The sequence below is a fragment of the Vanellus vanellus genome (assembly GCF_965231255.1).
Source record: "Vanellus vanellus genome assembly, chromosome: 16".
Lineage (NCBI taxonomy): Eukaryota > Metazoa > Chordata > Aves > Charadriiformes > Charadriidae > Vanellus > Vanellus vanellus.
The window spans coordinates 11,569,892-11,588,999 of NC_138921.1; the positions used below are offsets into that span (position 1 = coordinate 11,569,892).

The window sequence follows — 19,108 nt, forward strand, 5'->3', positions numbered from 1 at the left end:
ATGGCTATGGATCACAGCCAAACAAGCAGATTATCAGAGAACCGCCAGCAGAGGAGATCTCTGAGAAATGTTTTGAGAGGAACAGGACTCCCTGCAGTTGGCTCAGTTACCTATAAACGGTCTTTTTTTTTCTATTTCTATTTTCTATAAAGGTCCCATACCACATACAAGCTGCTGAAAATCCATGTTGTAGGAGTTCTTCCTGTCCTGTATAGATTGCTGTGGCCAAAAGAGACACCGCAATCCCACGAGAGGCCTCACTGCTCACTGGTAATGGAGATGTCCAAAGAAATATGGCTCCTCCTGAGACAGCAAGGGAAACCCAACAGGCTGGTGCAGTTGCAGATTTAGAAACTGTTCAGTGGTAGATGTTGGCTGGTGGCTTTTACGCTGAGAACTAGCACAGATGTACTTAAATCCCAGCATGTCAAAGGACACGCCAAAAATATTTAGGAAAAATGGGCTCAACAGGGAGCGTAGCAATTCTTGGATTTCAAATCAGGCCAGTTTTGCCCTTGAGCATTGTGTTATCAAAGGCAATGCTGAGCAAAAGCCCGTTATGATAAAAGGGGGGGAAATTTTTGAGAAGTCAATACATGACATTCAAATTACTTTCTTGTTTACTGTCCCAACAGTCACAAATCATCAAAAACCAAAAAGAGGACAGCTTAACATACACAGTGAACTTCATTATTACGAAGAAAAGTCTGACACAACAGCCATTCAAATCAATAGAAAACATCTCACTGGTTCTTATTGGGGCAGGATCAAGCCTATACAAAGCAAACGGTTTCTTAACAAGCAGTTAAAAATACGACCCTCTTTTATTTCTATAAATGTAAGTAAGTAAGTCCTTTAATGACCAATTATTGATTCAAAGATATGTCCATAATTACCAGGCTGGCAGCAATGATCATAGAATCACAGAATCATAGAATTGCTGAGGTTGGAAGGGACCTTTAAGATCATCAAGTCCAACCATTAACCTACCCTGACAAAAACCACTTCTAAACCATGTCCCTAAGTACCACATCTACCCTTTTTTTAAACACCTCCAGGGATGGCAAATCCACCACCTCCCTGGGAGCCTATTCCAATGTTTAATAACCCTTTCAGTGAAAAAATGTTTCCTAATATCCAATCTAAACCTCCCCTGACATAACTTGAACCCATTTCCTCTCGTCCTGTCACTTGTCACCAGGGAGAAGAGGTCAGCCCCCACCTCTCTACAACCTCCTTTCAGGTACTTGTAGAGGGTGATAAGGTCTCCCCTCAGCCTCCTCTTCTCTAGGCTGAACAACCCCAGTTCCCTCAGTCGTTCCTCATAGGATTTGTCCTCCAGACCCCTCATCATCAAAATGGACTTCAAGCACAGATAAATCCCACTTTAAAATAGCCTGCTGCAGTATATTACACTATATCCTCAAAGCCAGAAACGAAAATGAACAGTACCAACATACATAGTAAATTGAAAATACCTTTTTCCCCTCCCTTCATCCCTTTTTACAGCTCTCATAAATCTTTTAGTAACTAAGTAAATCACAGAGGTACCAAAGAAACTGGCAAACTAAGAGGTAGTTTACGTAACGAAGCATCTCTGCAGTTCTGGAATCTGAAGCCATGTACAGCTGCCAGGTGCTGTACCAACCTTCCTGCTCTAGTCCCAGGACCCAAGAGAAAATGCAGGCATAGGACTGTTCGACCGTATCAGCTTATCTGAAAGCAACTCGGGTACTTCAAGGGCAGTACAAAACATGCCCTATACTGCTCGCTTTCCCCAGGTATCAACAATTCGCTTGCTTTTTGGCCCCCCAATCATTATGCAGTCAACAGATATGTTGATCTTTCAGTCTTAAGAAAGCTTTCATCTTAATAATTTTATACTCTGTTTATATAAGTAATCTTGGCTTTATGAACATAAATGTGTGTGTCACGTACCTGAATACATTCAGATTGGTATAATTGGAAAGAAAACTGCTACTGCAGTTTGGTTAGGATGCAACATGACCAGAACATTTGTTGTAAGCTCTGCGCGGTGATGTGCTCCACTGTGTACAAGAAATCATCCTCCCTTTGAGGCCTAACAACAACAAAAATTTTGTGTCCACTCAAGGAGTAGATTTCTCCTATGTGATCTTACAAAACGATACGGGTCTGTGATGAACTGGTACACTAGAGACAGCGTACTGAATTAGATAAATTTGACAGTTTGAAGTAGCAGGCAACTCCTGTGATGTTGGTATGTTTGAATAGAGTAATAATGCATGTCTTTTACTATCTCTTCTAGAAAGAAACCAAGAGAAACCCAAATCTAATTACATATCCATCATTAAAGTGCTCTACATAGACTGCTGGGTATCAACTGTAGTGTTGCAATTCACTGAAGTCTTAGGACAAGATCCTGATAGGCTTTTCTTTCACTTTCCCATGAATGATGTTTCTTCACGTAGTCTTTGGCCCTTGTTACAATTTCTCTTTCCATAATGGGGTCATTCATCAAACTCTTGGACAGTGCAACAAACTCCTAAAAAAGATAGAGAAAGGAATAAATTAGAAGTTCCTTGAAGTTCTAATGATACTGAAATAGCTTGTACCCATATCTTGATTTCGGTAAAGCACTTCAGCTGTGAGCCAATATACAAAGCTGTTCAAAGTCATTTTTCAAGGTCAAGTACCAGAGTTTATTTTTAAACAATGATCAATAAATAATTATTTTATATATTATTTTACACAGCCCACCAACTAAGATGTTTAAAATCAAAGACAATCCCAAGAGTGTCAAGATAAATATGAGCAACAAATTTAATGACACAAAAGTTGTTTGCGTACCCAAGAGTTAGAAAACCAGTCTGATTATAAATTAAATAATCTTCCTGGTGTCCTGCGTGGAGGGCAACTGACATCAGATGTTTGATCTCAGCTCAGCTAAACTTTATCTCATTGCTACTGTGACATCTTTAGTTAATTTTATGTTACGACTAAAAAACTCACGACATAAATATAGTCACAGTATAACAGTAAGAGCGGGCATGCAGCAACAAGCTCTTCAGGAGCAGTTGCATCGGGGCAGTTACAGACAGAGCAGTTTTAGCTCAACAAGCTCTGCAAAAAAGCCATATATGAATTTCCTTTAAATTTACTGGGCAAAATACTAGACCTCACAGATTACAACTATTCCTTTGCCTGCTCCTCTGCCACTCTAATTTAGTTCTTGGGAAGAGAAATTGTGAACTTCAAACATGTGAAAGGAGATTTGATGTCTGAACTAATCTATTCTGAGCAGCTGGTCTAATTTTCTATCAAGAGACAACTTCTAATACTTCAGCTTGATTACAAATGTGCTCAGATCTTTGGAAAATAATGCCTTGGTTCAGCTCAAAAAAGCAGATAGCTATTGTGTCAATGGAAAACTAAGATAATGCATTACTACACGATTGGTAGTGAAGATCAGTGCATAGGGACGTGGGGGACAAAAAGGATGGGGGAAGGAGATGCATTATTTACACAGTCTGTCAGCTATGAAAGGAAGTATCATAAATATCAACATAGGTTAACGAACAAAGTATACTTGAAAAACCTAAGTACACAGGGTATATAAACACATACACAGATATAAAATCTTTGGTTACCACAGAATCAATGTTGCTGTTGTAATGCAAGTGATGGCTATGCATAATACATAACTATAACGTGACCCCTGGGAAACGCTGATATGTGAAATCATATTGTACGTGTTATAATCACTCCTTTGACTCTCACTGACAAGACAAACTATCAATATATGCATCACTGCCATGAAATTTAAATAGTCAGAGATGCACATCAGTTCTGTTGGAAAGGTTTGTAACTAAGTAATAGAATGATTTCCATACACGCATATTAACAATAACCTCTTATTTTACATAAAACCAGTAATGCTTGTAATCTTTGCTCTGTCCATGCAGCACTGGAAGAGCGGCCTCTGGCATAGCCGTGAGGGCCACATGCTTCGTATCCAGCCTGCTTTCTATCCACAACCACCTTGCATTCAGGTACTGCTAATTTAACTCGTGTATTCAGTTCCTTACTTGGAACCCATGTGGTCCGAAAAGGGTGTTTTCTACCTGTTTCTGAGAGCGTCCCTAAAGAAGACAGGCAAGGCTGGTCTAGAGAGTACCCCGAGGCTGCGTCTATCAGCCACTGCAGATACAGCCAATGACTCCAACTTTAGAGACACGTTCTTTTCCTTCCTCCATATCTGCCAAGAATACAGAACACGGAAGGTGGGAAAGTCTTACATGACTTATGCTGGCTTCATCCAATTGCCTGTATAATCACAGTAATAAATACTGTTCGCACTGAACTACATTCCAACTTTAATTTTATGCTCCTGTGGAGGATTTTATTTAAAGTAATGTTTAAAAATAATTTATGTAAATTACCTAAGAACAGAAGCAGCAATGTAACATTTCTTGACAGGTAGTCCTATTAGCATTCTTTTAAAATGTGGCTATAGAGGACAAAAACTTGGAAACATGTAAATGATAGAAGAAATGAGATCCTTATTCACAGTTACAACACTTAATGCTGGGGATAATTTCAGGAAAATGCCAAACCGAGTCCAAAGCATAAAAGTTGAGAAACTGCAGGCGGGAGAAATAGAAATGGAAAAATACCAGGAGACAGAGAATAAGGACTTCTCAGCTTTATCCCTCCTTCTTCTGCTAATCAAATGTGACCACCTACAAGTCACTTGCAATCTGACTGGAAGCCAATGGGAAGATTCACTATGACTTATCTGGGTTTTGCCTCATACCCTTCGAGCAGCTGGCTTAGCTTGTTTTCAGTTTTGGATGCTCAGCTTTAGATAGCGATAACTTCATTTTTCAGGTGTCTCCCTTAACTACAACTGACTTGCATTTCAGTTGTAGTTTTGCGGTTAGTCTGAAGCATGGGCTTGCAGAATGCAGACATTCAGAACGCAGAGCTCTTTCAGAAAATCAAGCCTTTAATTTTTCTTTTCTAGAAGCCTATGATATACAGACTACTTACGGTGTGGTAACACGTCTCTATCAGCTGTTATGCTGTAAGTATCTGTGCAAGTGATAATTTGCACAAATATTTATGCACTCGTATTTTGTTGTAGATGTGAATTAAGCTTCACTTTTGGTGAAAGAGGGGCAAAATTCACAAATTACTTTTCAATTATCAAACATAAGGGTATGCACTTCAGGAGCCAAAATGAAGGAGGTGCTAACTTACTACTTGGGGGACAGCCATATTTCTAATAAGCCTTTTATTCACATACAGAAATGGGTATAATTACTCTACACGTAACAGAAAAACGCAGAGTAAAAGTTGAACCTCGGTAGTTATCCATGACCAGAGAAAATAGGGGAAAAGATCATCTTATGTACATCCAGAACTGATACTACACGTGCCCTTTTTATGGGTAGTACTTCACTTCAAACACAGGCATTTTTCAACAGCAACATACATAATACATTTTTCTCCTGGTAAATTGACCAATCATCTTTAAAGAAAATGTCAGCTTCTCTATATAGTACCTAAAAGAAATTCTGTAAGACATTTTTCAGAGACCCAGAAGTATACAGGTATCTGGGAGAGAAAGCTAGAAAATGAGTGCATTGAGTAAAAAGAACGAATATTCCTTCAATCAGCACAAGAACTACACCGGCGTCACAGCTCACGCATAATGAAAATAAGATGCATGGGTAATATATTATTTATATAACAAAAGTAAGTCTGCAATTAAACCATTTCATAACAGCTTCAGCAGATAAAAGTACACGATTCTCAAACAACAGAGAACCACCCCAGGGAAGGCAAATGACAGATGTATATTTAGAATTGCAACAGATCTACCTAGTGGCAGGCAGAGCTCAGAAGTTAGCTGGAACATCTGTGCACTTCATAGGGCAATGGGCCAGTATTTCTAGGGGAGTATAAACAGTGATTGCTGGCACCGGCAAAAATTGCAAATTAGTCTATGCAGTGTGAAGGTTCAAAGGTCTAAGAACTTTGGCTATGTTCTGGCTTCAGCGTATTGCTGCCTGTACTCAGCTGAGCTGCGTTTCCCTCTTACCACTTCAAAAGTTGTCTCTGCTAACAGTAGCCTTGCCACGTCCCACTCGCTTTCAAACTCTGGTTAAGCTTGGCCCCTTTCTTATTGGCTTTGAAGTTTATTTACCTCCTTCTGTGAGCTTTCACAGATGCTGGACATATAATTTTGAAACTTAGAATGCTGAATAACTCTGTGTCTTCCCTTTTAACATGGTTTTGCTTTATTTATTGCCCCAAACCTACTGGCTATTCTTATCTCTCACTTATCGTTTTTTTCTTTCAGGTCCCATTAACTCAGTGTCAAATATTCCATAAACTTGCAAATTCAAGTAGTGGCAGGATCAAACCATGATTTAAAAGTCATGTGCACAGATGATGTAGTGTAAAGGACAAAATGTTTCATAGCTTTCACTTTTACATTAACTGTTTCCGTCTGAGCATTGTCTCCTGTGATCAGCAAGGCTTTCTCTACTTCCAGTCATGAAGTCTCACTCTATGTGCAAATGGTTAATTATGACTACAGTCACCCACAAAATTTCCTACTTTCCTGTAACCCACAAAAGCTCACTTTCAGCAAGAATAAAAGAAGAAAACCAACAGCATTGACAATTTAAAACGATTCTCATTGTGTAATGCTCAATTTATATCCCTCTAATTTAGCTTTCAAAAGATAAGATAGTCCACAGACCAGACTCAATTGCTCATATCTGAGCTACCCGTATTGTAAAGCTTTCCCTCCCCAGATTAGCAACAACTGGAAAATAAGCAATGCTTTCTACTCTTGACCCATGATACAGTTTGTATCATCACACCCAGATAGGATCCACTAAACTTAGCAATAAAAATTTCTTTGACGTTTTCTTAAAAATCTTTGATGGCCCAGATTCTTCATGACAGGACAGACCTTCCCAAGCACCTGAACACAATACCAGTCTCTCTGTATGATCACAAGCATTTTCCCTAACTAACCTGATGCAATTGAGGTTACAGAAGAAAATACTTTACCAGATGCTTAAGACGTCAAAGTTATCAGGGTAACAAAAAATCAGAAAACTTCTTTCCGGAACATGTTTTCCCATCCCTATTGTCAGACTGAATCTTCTAAGGCAGTATTCAAAGTGCCACGGGCAGACTGTTCCTTCCTCCAACAACAAAAATATGAGGAATACCTTGAACTGTGTGTGTTCTAACTTAATCGCTTTTCTTTGGTCTAATATAACTCTCAACCTCTGATAGACTGTGTACAGTGGTTTAAAAACTGTATTTGATATTGTTTGGGGAGATAAGGCACAAGAGTAAATGGTTACTTTATCTTTGAAACCATGAGTGATGATGATTGGCATTCTGAGCTCGTCTCTGTAAGAACGAGTTTTTCAACAACTCTGCAGTGGGATTAGACTATTATCCTGCAAAAAAATATTTTCCTGACCCATCTGCAAATTTTGACAGTTTGACACCAGTGAAAGTATTAAAGGGCTTTTATTAAATGATACAATTGCTGTTTTACAGAGAAAGCAGGGATATTAATTTCCTTTATAAGATAGGGTAACTGCACAAACATGAGTGATTCCAGTACGAATATCACTTAGGAGTATGGTAGTTAATATGGTAATGGAAGTTACCATCTTCACTTAAAAAATTCGGTTGGCTACTTTGACAGAATAACAGCAAAAAGGGGGTCAGCAAGCAGCAGCAGAATAGGGGGGGTTCTGATCTTTGGCACAGCACATTGCGGAGAAGGAAGCTCAAGTAGAAGGAGCTTATGTAAACAAAGATTATAGCGTTCTAGACATATTTACAGCCTGTGACTACAGTTCTGATATAAAAGAAAGTCCTTAGCCACTTGTACAGAGTCATTTATGTCACTGGCATTACTTCTGTGCTTAAAAGTGCACTTTCCTCTAAATGAGGAAGTATATAGCATATTTCCAATTGATGTTGAATTCTAAACAAACACTTGGAATGCAGGATGCTTGGAGATCACAGAAGAGGCTTCTTACAGGGATGTATGATGAAGCTAATTGGGTCTGGTATGAATAATGTATTTGAATCTCAAGCCAAATGTAACCGGGATGTTGAGGGAAACAACAGAACGTAGCAGAATTAATATCAGGAGTGCCATCAGTCTGTGTGTTCAACATGATCATATACCCTTAAGTTTTGAAGCATATGGAAGTCAATGGGCTTTTTGCAGGGAATACATGTACAAACATTTTTTTAAGTAGCTTTAGATCTCAGTCTCCACTAGCCTGGAAGTACCCCATTTCCAAAGGATATTGCAAGGAGAGGGAATAAATAAATTCCAGAAGTTAAAACCCAAAATTTTGGTAGAAACCATTAGAAATAATGAACGTGCCAGAAAAACAAACCCCAAACCATGAGCTGCAAGAATTTTTCTATTAAAAAAGCCTCCAAAACTAACCGAGAGAGTTCACCTTCCTGAAACACAGCTTAATAGGATGCATTAATCACACACTCCTCAAAGTAAATAAATAAGATACATTTTCTACTTTGCAAAATTAACAAATCAAGTATTCCAGTAAGGGGTTTTTACTCTTGAGCTGGATAAAACCAGTAAGGGAATCTGTCTGAAAGTCATTTTCGACTACATATATGAATACCTAACAGCAAAGCCGTAGTGCAGGAAATATACTGAAATGAAGATTTCCAGCATTTAAATATGGGTAGTGTTCCCTCTCTCCCCACTCTTACTTATCTTCACAGAAACTCCATTCTAACACTTTGCTTAATTTTAGTCATTAATTATTTTCTGACCGACCAATATCTTGGACCTAATAACGCTTTATATTAACACTTCCTGCTAGAAATTATAGATAATGTATTATCTAAAAGTTCAGTCCCATAGTTCTCTTTCGGTTCGCTACTGCCTGCCTAATAGGAGTTCATATTTCAGTTAGTACTTGAAGGGCAGTACGCCGTATGCACAGCATCTCTTCCAGGGCTCGCTTATGGAACCTTCAAACCCGAAGTGCGAGGAGTTGCTGAGAAGGAGCCCCATTCAGATGGCGGGCTCTACAGCAGCGCGGGCTAGACAAACATTCAGCAAGGCTGACACCTAGTAAAACTTCAGTGAACTGCAAAGCGAATGTGAGACAACGGCAGAGCTTCGAGAAAAGCAGTCTAACACCCAGGTTTTTAGGAGGATCTGAGAAAAACTGCTGAGAGGAAAAGCCAAGTTTCCAGACAGACACAAGCACGTAATGGAAAACGAACCTAACCTTTGGAAGGGAAAGGTCTAAGGATTTGTTGTTTTCTTACCTGGGGATCTGAAAACAGCAGTCCTGTTTCCTTATGTGTTATTATTGCTGCATTCCCAGGAATGTTCCTTGCCAGCACCGGAATATCTAAATCCATTGCCTAGAGGTATATAGAGAAAGGAAACAACAGTTTATTAGGATTCAGGGATTTTGACAACAATTTTAAAATGAAAAGCAGAAACAACACACAAAACAAACTTCTTTCCCATCTCTCCAATATTTTAGTTGAAAACCCCCATGTCTAAGGTGATCTCCTATAGGGAACTTCTCTGAAACATTTTGTTTAAAGTTTTGTTAGTCTTGTAACTTTGAACATATTATCAGAAGCAATCAATCCAGAAAGTCAATGGATAGTTCTTTTCATCCTATATTCTTTTCTGCCTCAAAGTATGCACTTTGTTTCCCATTGGAAGCTCCCGACACATGGCAGGCTTTAAGAGGATAAAATTAAGGTTCAGATCAAAGGTTGGCATTGAAACTCCTGCTGTTATTGTGCATAGATGAGAAGATTAGTTCATAGCACAAACAGCCAGTTCTCCCCAACAAAGTAGCTGTTCTATCGTTCCATTAAAATGCACTTTTCTCAGATTTTCTACAACATGTGGGGAACTGGAGAGATGTGGGCAGTTCAACGACAGTAAATGTGACTGGGGAAACCACTTGGTTCTGATTCCTACGGGTCCTGTAGGACTCTGGAAGGAGTTTTTCTTTTGGCAGCATCTGTTGCTATAGCCTGTCTTGGACTTTGAGCGTTCAGGGACTGCAGGGAAGTGTGCAGTGCTGCAGCTTCCGACTGAGCTATACCAAGGAGGGGAGAGAAAAGGTTATGCTTTCAGAACACACACAATGCTTTCAAAACATTATCTACAAAGCTATTGGTATGGGACTCCTCCGAGACCAAGAAATACATCTGAAGAAACGGGATTTGATTCCACAGAAATTATGGGCTGGTTAGCTGATGTGTTTATTCATTTATTTATATGTATATGTGCATGTATGTATATACATACAAAAAGGAAGTCTGGTGTCTCAACATGGTAGCATTTCAGGTTGCCTGCGGAATCAGGAACAGAGCACAGCATCCAGTCAAAGTTAGTAAACCATTTCCAAGAGACCTAACACCTGGCAACCTTTAAAAATACAGCTTAGATTTTGAAGTAAGTAGTGTGCAAATCCTGGCCACTCAACTCTGTTACTCATGCATATCCTGATCTGAAACTTTAATTACTATTGATGAATTTGGAAGTCTTGAGATGCACTGACTGTAAAACCAGAAAAACTCATATTGTACAATTATCACAGTGCCAAACAAGAGAAAGAAATTCACTCCCCCAAATCTTCACGTTTCACATCACCATGTTTCATAGTGGTTCCCTGTCATTTCAGAGTGAATTCATTTTTAATTACTGTCATTACACTCCCAGATGGGGAGCGATTTTGCTTCAGTCTACATAGCAAGAAAACAAAACTCCAAGGAGAAAAGCATGCGTTTTTGTAGCTTGGACAAAACTTAGACAAAAATATGCTGGCTGATAATGCACAGAACCAATTATGCTTTGAACAGCGAAGGACTGCTGTGATTTGGCAACATGTCTTAATAGCTTAAAATATCCAAGAGAAACACTGTTTAAATCACCACTGCAGATGAATTTACTCTGGGCATAGAAATTCTACAGTCTTTCTGCCACAAACATCTGCTTTGCAGCGGTTAACTCTAAAAATAATAGTAACCCTTAATGAAATAACGTGTTCTAGACTTTGTATCAGAAACTACTGGGTCAGTTGGAGGTAATTCAGACAAATAGATTAATGAAGTGAACATCAATCAGAATAAATAAATGGGAAATATAAAAACTACAGACCAGATTTCTGAATTTATCTACGGCTTTTTTAAAATAAAAAACAAAGTCATTTTGGTCATCCACAAATTATTTTGTCATTTGCTCTGACTTCACTGTTAAACAAAACAAATCTGTTTTCCAAAGGTAGATTTACAAAAACATACGACGACAGTATCTACTTATCAGTACAGCAAAGTTCATAGAACTTCAAAGTTCACCCAGGAAACGAGACATGCCGGTGCCCCACTCTGCCTGACAGGTTTTGAGTGGGCAGGTTGAGGAAGTTCTCTTTGGCTTGAATTACCCAACTCTAGACCAAACACCGGGTTCCCACAGAAGCATCAATATCTCAAAGAGCAACAGAATTGCCGATTCAGCTCTTTTTCCGCCCTTCCTATTGACGGGCTTCAATGCCCTTGTGTTCAGTCTGCTGGCTGGTGATCTCATTCAAACATGTTCAATGAACAGGGAATGAAGACATTTTACCTGAACTTCTGAACTGAAAATCAAGAGCTTGATAGTGGCAGTGAAGTGTGTCAGCATTCGTTGTCACCTGCCTAAGGCCCTCTCCTCACCTCTCTGTATTTCTCCTTTTACAAGACAAAACTGTGAGAGTATTTCAGGTCTGGCTTCTTTCCAAACACGAGATTGTCCATTCAAGGGAAAGAGCACCATTAAAAAAAAAAAAAAACAAAACAAAAGAAAGAATCAAGGAAGAAAACACACAAAACGCAGCACGACCACCCCAGGACTGATGGTTGGAAGTGCCACTATCCCCACAAAGAGTTACCTGCAAGACAGAGAGGAGTTTGGATTCGAGCGTGCCAGGTGCAGTGAGCAGCGGGCACTGTGCCATTGGGCTGCACATCGATAGTGATCATCAAACACGTGCGTAAGTGCCCTGCGCCAGTTCTGCGTCGGACTGGCCCTGACGGTGTGGTTACATAGGATGGCAGAGTACTGCTGACTACAGGTTGCACTGGACTGTAGCGCACGTTTAAAAAATAAATAAATTGTCACAAGATATGGTCATTCACTTCTATTTCTGAATGCTGCATAGTTGATGATTCATTGAAGTTGATCACTAAGTTTGTATTTCACTTTCCATCATTTCCGAGCTCTAAAGGGAAAGACTTTTGTTCTGGCTCTCAGAGTTGGAGGGCAGTAACCGCTACATAAGAAAACTTTCAGGTCCCAAAACACACAGGTACCAATGAATTATAGCTACCGAAAGACAGAACAGATGGCCAAATACATAAGATGAGGGGCTGGCTTTATACCAGCTAGCCTTAAACAAATGGATTGGGCTGTAAATAATTACTGCACCAAGTGGCTTAGAATTTAATTTAGATACTTAGTCTATTTTTAAGCAGTAAAAAGAATCATTTGCATTGTTGAAAATATGTATAATTTACTGACCTAGGTTCCACAAATAATAGCATAAAATAACATTTTAGTCCACTGACCATCTGTTTTGTTACATTATTTTGACTGCAAGTGTGTTTTAATGCTATTTCAGAAGGATGCAGGTGTAAATTTCAGCTTTGGAAGCATGTTACACAATAAGCATTTCTAACCAGCAGTATAGGGCTTATAGAGTAAATACAGGTTTTATTTACTATTTTGTCTTCTTGATTGTCCCTCATTTTCTTCCTCCTAGCCTATGCATCTTTGTGTTGGCCTCTCTTCATTTTGACTGCTCTACAATATCCCTTCATTGTTTTTTTTCCTTTTCATTTTTATAGTTTGCTATGGCTTATATTCCAAGCCATTAGGCCTGTACTTTACATGTTGTCTAAGACAACACCAGAACAGAGCAGCCCTACAACGGAACAGTTTGGCCATCTCCCTTTTCTATGATGACTTGAGGACTTTTAATTTAATTGGCTTTTTTTTTTTTTTTTGTAAAAGCATAACAATCCGATGATTTTTACAGCAGTTGGAATACTCTTGAGAGCACAGAAAAAGTACTCTGACGAAATGGTGCTGGAGTCAAAACCTTTTTCTTTCCAACTATATAAAGAACAGAAAATTTCCCAATAGCAGTGCCTGTTTCACCACCACGCGCCCAAGAACATGCAGAACTTCTGAGCTTTCGGAGGAAGAGATGTATTTTAAATCCTTGCTATAATGCTTGTTTTCTCTTTTTCAAATGCCAAACAGGAAATACATCAGTTACGGCAAAAATCTCTGAGATATCAGTATTAGATGACAAAATCATTAGTTATGGTTTCTAGTTCTTTCATACCTTAAGGCAGGTTGAAATAGATATGATTATATATTTATCTCATTTATCTATTATATATTTATCTCGTACTAAAACACTGTTGTTTACAGATTCATGACTTTGTTAAATTTTGAACTTTCAAGAGAATGGAAGTTGCATTTCCAAATTCAAGCAAGATGTTTTCTTCAGCCTAGGACCAAAAGACTTTTATAAATAGTTTTCTGCCTTATTAATTTAACAAGATCTTAACAGATGGCCCTTCCTACTGCTGGCCATCTCAAGCAGGAACTTGACTTGATTAGATTGACACTTCCTCTGAGAGAGAGATTTTTTTCAGTAGGATATTTTATAAGCATGTCATCAGATACCACTTTACAACTGTCAAGTAAACAGACATACAATACCAAAACCCTTACAGGTTTAGAAGAAGAATTCCAGCAGGTGTGAGGTACAAAAGAGGGCAAGCTTCAGGTAGTTTCTCAAGAGATAACTAAAGACCTAATTCTGCTTGTAGAAAATCCTGACTCAGCCGGGACGAGAGCTGTTGTCTCACACCACCTGTGCCATGTCTATTAGACTTTCCTTCCTATAATGCAAGATTTCAGCGTGCGCCTGTAATTGGTAACTCATTTGCTTGTAACCAATACGCACCTGAACTAGCAGGCTCAGGCTTCTGAAAGCGTGCCAGCTCTTTTTATCACTGTTACCTGCCTTCTATGACAAACTCCAAGTTAGGAGTTACCAGTTCAGAGATGAGGCTTTCCTTCCTCCACTGTTCAACAACAAGGCCAATATAGGACTGAGGCTGGTGAAAAGAAGTGGGTTACACCTATGGTTATAGATTTATTTTCTCTCCCTGTGAAGAGAATCTCCCTGCAGGAGATCATAATTTCCAAACAAGAATACGTCACCTTTTTACAGTTCTCTAGAATAATTCTTAGATAACTGTACAGAGTAGGTGCAGGAACGTAATACCTACAACAAAGGGTGAGCAGCTACCGGCTACCATCTCACTCGCCAATAGCCCCACACTTCTGAGCCGAACATGGGACTGCGAGAGCAAAGCTCTCAGGCTGCTGAGTGCCCCTCCGCACGAGCACTGTCCCTGGTGGAGCAGTTCAAGAGGCAGCATCACAGCAGAAGTGTCCTACTAGAGAAACGATGGGAGCTATTTCAGCTAGCTGCTCACATCCTGGTGTACCGGTATAAAATGAAATGGGTAGTGGTAAAATGTGAACTCTGAGAGCTCAACAGCTCGTCTGTTTTCTCATCTGCTGACTCTCTCCTAATACTGGTAATTTCTGGTAGAAAAGCAAGGTAGGAAGTGAGGGTTCCGGGAGGAAATATTCCACTTAGGAATATTTGAAACTGCATTTTATTTTCATCACGTGATTATACATGAGCACAAACCAAAGCTGACCATTAGGTTTGAAATTATTCCACCAAGGTAATAACAGAAGAAAGGAGAACAGGATCTTTTTCTCTTCTCTTTAGCAAAAATTATCACGTACAAGGAAATAGCTAACAGCCTACCAGAGGGCAAGTCTTACACTTAGAAGAGAGAATTTAATTCTTCCACTATGGTTATTTGCCAGTTTATTTTAGCATGTTTATCTGTCAAACTCAGATTAAGACAGATTAAGATTTAAAGGTAGATTCAATGTTGATTAACTTTGTTTTTAGCAGTGTCTTCAGTGGAATTAAATGTATCAATCATAAGACTAGCCTAGGACATAATATGCACAGCTACACGTAAGATAAAAAAGTAATACTAACTAATCTACTATATATATATATAAAAATACATATGTAGAGAAATAAATTCAGCATGAAAAATTACAATGAGTATTTCTTGATTATTCATCCTAATATATACTTTTTTCTGATGTAAGATAAACATCAAAATGGAGAAAGCTAACTTTGCAATTGTATATAAAGACATGCTGCATAGAATGCTCTTTTAGGATAGTCTTTTAATTCTTAGAGAAAGAAGAGAAATACAACAGGCAGTATTTACTATTCTGTTCGTGTAGTGATTTTCAGCGAGAAAAACAGTTGTTGGAGGAGGTTCTTTTATTTAAGGGGGATGTTTGGGGTTTTTTTGATGGATCTGGGTTTGAACTGGGAATAAATTACTCAATATAACTGTGTAGTGGAAATCTGAAGGGACAGTCAAATATGACCTGTAGTGGAAAGCTATTTAATAGCTCTGTAGGATAACTGAATACTTCAGCCACACAGAGAAGAGCTAAAAAAACCAAACCAAACCAAACCAAACCAAACCAAACCAAACCAAACCAAACCAAACCAAACCAAACCAAAAAACTTTCCTTCTTGACTTAGTCTTATCAGATTCAAAACTTGTCAGAATTGCAATTTCAAAAAGAGGAGAGAAAAAAATCAGTAATTCCTGAAGCAGGCTCAACATTACCTCTGAAGTAAACTGGCATTATCTTTTTGCTTTGAGTTACCACATATTTGCTAAGACACTGAACTTACAAGATTGTTCCCTCTCCTCATAAAAGCTAAGGAAAGTGCCTTTTAACTGCTCGAATCTGATGGGAAAATTTTGGGGCAAACTATATCAAATGTCCCATCAGTCCCGAGTTTGCATAACAATTTGGACCCAGCACACTTCACTTCTGTTGCAGATGCTGTGTCTCTGAACAGTCCCTCTGGTTTGCTTTTTTTCCCCCGTCTCTACCTCACTGACACACTCAGGAAATGAATCACATTGATTTTTGGTCAACTGTTATGCGAGTAGTCCTGAAGGGAACATGTAACTGGTAAGGGGGAGGTGACAGTTACTTAACTTTTACTTCTCTGAGTCACTGACTTAATTGTGGCTGTGTACTGTGTTGGTACACTCCATTTCATCTCAACTACTGAACATAAAAAATTTGTCTAGCCTGCCACACTGATAAGTTTGGAAATGTCACAGTCTGTAGTAACTGTTGTTTATAGAGTATCGTTGCTGTGAAACAGCATCTGCTCCCACCTCTAAGCACTGGCATTTTAGAAAGAAAAAACACATTTGCCATCTTACCATCACCTAACTTTCATAATTCTTACAATGCTCACTTAGTTCTTACTTATGAAGGACTTTCAGCTGTTTGGAAGAAAAGCATGCTGGAAATGCAACATGTGATTGCTCATTAGAAACAGAAATAGGAGATTCAATAGTACAAGTCATGTAACAGTTTCTGTGATCTTCTGAGATCGTCACAAACCAACATTCAGCAGTTGCCCAAATAAATGGAATAGTAAAAGGCGTCTGCCCAAAGAACTTACACTTCAAGGACATTTATTTTCTTCCTAGAAAGCATTTGATACTAAGCAGCGCCCTACTTTGACAGGTATGAAATAAACCTGGTTATTAATTTTCAATCCTGATGGCAAAAAAATTAACAGAGCGTGTCATTCATGCATTAATCATTTCAGAATTAAATAACCAAATACAGCTCTTGAATTGCTTTTTGAAAGGATGTAAAAATAAATTAAAGTCTATTCTTGCAACATTATAAGGAATTGGATGTTGAATCAAGAATAGTGACAACCCCAGTAAATCAGAGTGATTCTTATGTCTCAGGTTTGTATTGTTAATTTAACAAGATTGATAAAATTACATTCTGTCCTTTAAAAAATAAATAGACAAAGCATAAAAAACTGTCAGTTCAAGGGAAGAAAACCTCAATTACTAACACTTGCAAAAAGAATTATTTTAGTTTTGTCTTCACTAGCTTTGAAACATGGACATAAAATGTTGACACACATTTCCAGTGATAAAAGGCGATTTCAGATTCACTGTAACCTCACTGAAAAACCTTACTGCTAAGATGCAATTACCTCCAGAATTGCAGCAGACATTCCCTCTGAAATGGAGCTGTTTACCACAGCAAAGCACCTTTTCATAGCAGCATGAAGATCATCTTGTGGCATCTCCTGTAATAAATGTACTCCAGGTGCCCTAGAAATAAAATGCACACAAATAGGACACCTCGTAAGAACGTGCTCTAACAACTCTTCCTAAAACTTAGGGCGATGATGGAAGGTGGTCAGAGCAATTCAGGCATGGTTCTGATGCTAACCATCACTTGCCCATAGGCAAGCCACTTTACCATGTTTTCATTAGCCTTCTATCTATAAATGAGGTTATAAACTCAATATAGTATACATTGCTATCTGCCACTTCATTGTCTGTTGCTCTGGCTTTTTGTAGTTGATCACTTAAACACCATGCTCTGTTAACCACAACCAGTCTCATAAACAAAGGAGCTGAGTTCAATGGATAGGGGTGCAATTTTCCCTTAAAGAATTTGTGTAATGCAGGGAAGATGTATGCAGAGATTTATGAAAAACACACAGCTTAAATACTCAGAGAAATGGAAAGTGATCATCAGAATGGTCAACTGCTGGAGATGCTGACTTTGCAGATGTTGGCTTTTGGGGATGGAATGCATTCTGAAAGATCTCTTCTGCTTCCCCTTTTATTATAAGCAGTCTCCCGTTCTGAAGGGTTACATTTATACTGCCATCATCTTCCTCAGGTTAACGAAGGTCAATCAAATCAAGGGTGAAGGGTGGAAAAATAGGGTAATTAGGTGTTCAGTCTCAGATGAAGTGAATGATATATTTAAGACTGATGATCATTGTTGAACAGCCAGCATCTCCTCTGCTTGATGAGCCTGCTCCTGCCTCTTTACCCTCGACATGAGATCACTAAGCCAGATGGAAACACAAGTGCATTTGACATCAAGACCAGCTCCCTGTCAACTAGACTTTGTTAAACAGTACTTTTCTGATTGTGCAGTAAGATCCAGCTTCTGTAGAGATAAATAATTATATCAACTGGAGTATAAACGCATGATTGCAGGAGTCATGTTTCCCATGAATAACCTGATAGAAAACAAAAAACATTATCTCTTGCTCAAAAAATAGAATTGCAAAATGCAAATTTTATACAGATTTTATTATCAGATATTATCAATCAGAGACAATATGGTTGTTCTGTTCAAGTCAGACAATTCTAGGTTCTGCAGACACACAAAAAAATCTCATTTCTCTAACACTGATATCCTTCAATCAGGAAGCATATAAACTAGGGAGAGAAAAAAGCTGTACAGGGTTATCTTGTCCATCTACTCATTTACCCACCAACAGCAAGTATGCAAACCCAGGATGAAAGAAAGAATGAAAAGACCCAAAAGAAAAATAAATATAAATCACACTAAATCAGATGTGATTTAACACAAAACATAAAGACACCTACTGGTTATTCTAAAATGTAAAATGTGTAGAATACGTAGTCTGAGAACATTACATGCCAAATAATCAGTAGACACTTGTTAGTCATATAGAGGTTGTGCATGTACGTGCATCTGTACATACAAAAGAGCATTGACACACGATTTTAAAAGCTGGTCAGCCAACTGCTTTCACCTGGAGCAGATAAAAGGCTTAACATTAACTTCTTACCTTTTAACTTTTTCTTTAATTTCACTTGCAAAAAGTGGATCAACCTAGAAAGGAATATACACACAGGTATATGGCACTACTTTAGCACTATAGCATATATTTGAAATACCCAGAAAAGAGAAATAAATTTTAGCATATTTTTTACTGAAATGTTTAAATGCATGAATGTCCTGAGCTTTAAAACTATACCACAGATCTGTAACGTGGTAGCTACATTTGACTCT

General features: G+C 38.5%; 1 protein-coding gene across 1 annotated transcript in view; it reads right to left on the reverse strand.

Moving 5' to 3' along the window:
* Positions 1-2,157: 2,157 nt before the first annotated feature.
* GLT1D1 (glycosyltransferase 1 domain containing 1) overlaps positions 2,158-19,108 on the reverse strand; it is a 58,805-nt gene continuing 41,854 nt past the window's right edge. Inside the window, exons 9-12 of the mRNA XM_082491816.1 lie at positions 18,885-18,928; positions 17,256-17,376; positions 9,343-9,441; positions 2,158-2,524 (exon numbers count right to left, since the gene is read on the reverse strand). Of these exons, the coding sequence (XP_082347942.1) occupies positions 2,378-2,524; positions 9,343-9,441; positions 17,256-17,376; positions 18,885-18,928 (411 nt within the window). The 3' untranslated portion in view covers positions 2,158-2,377. The remainder of the gene's footprint in view (positions 2,525-9,342; positions 9,442-17,255; positions 17,377-18,884; positions 18,929-19,108) is intronic.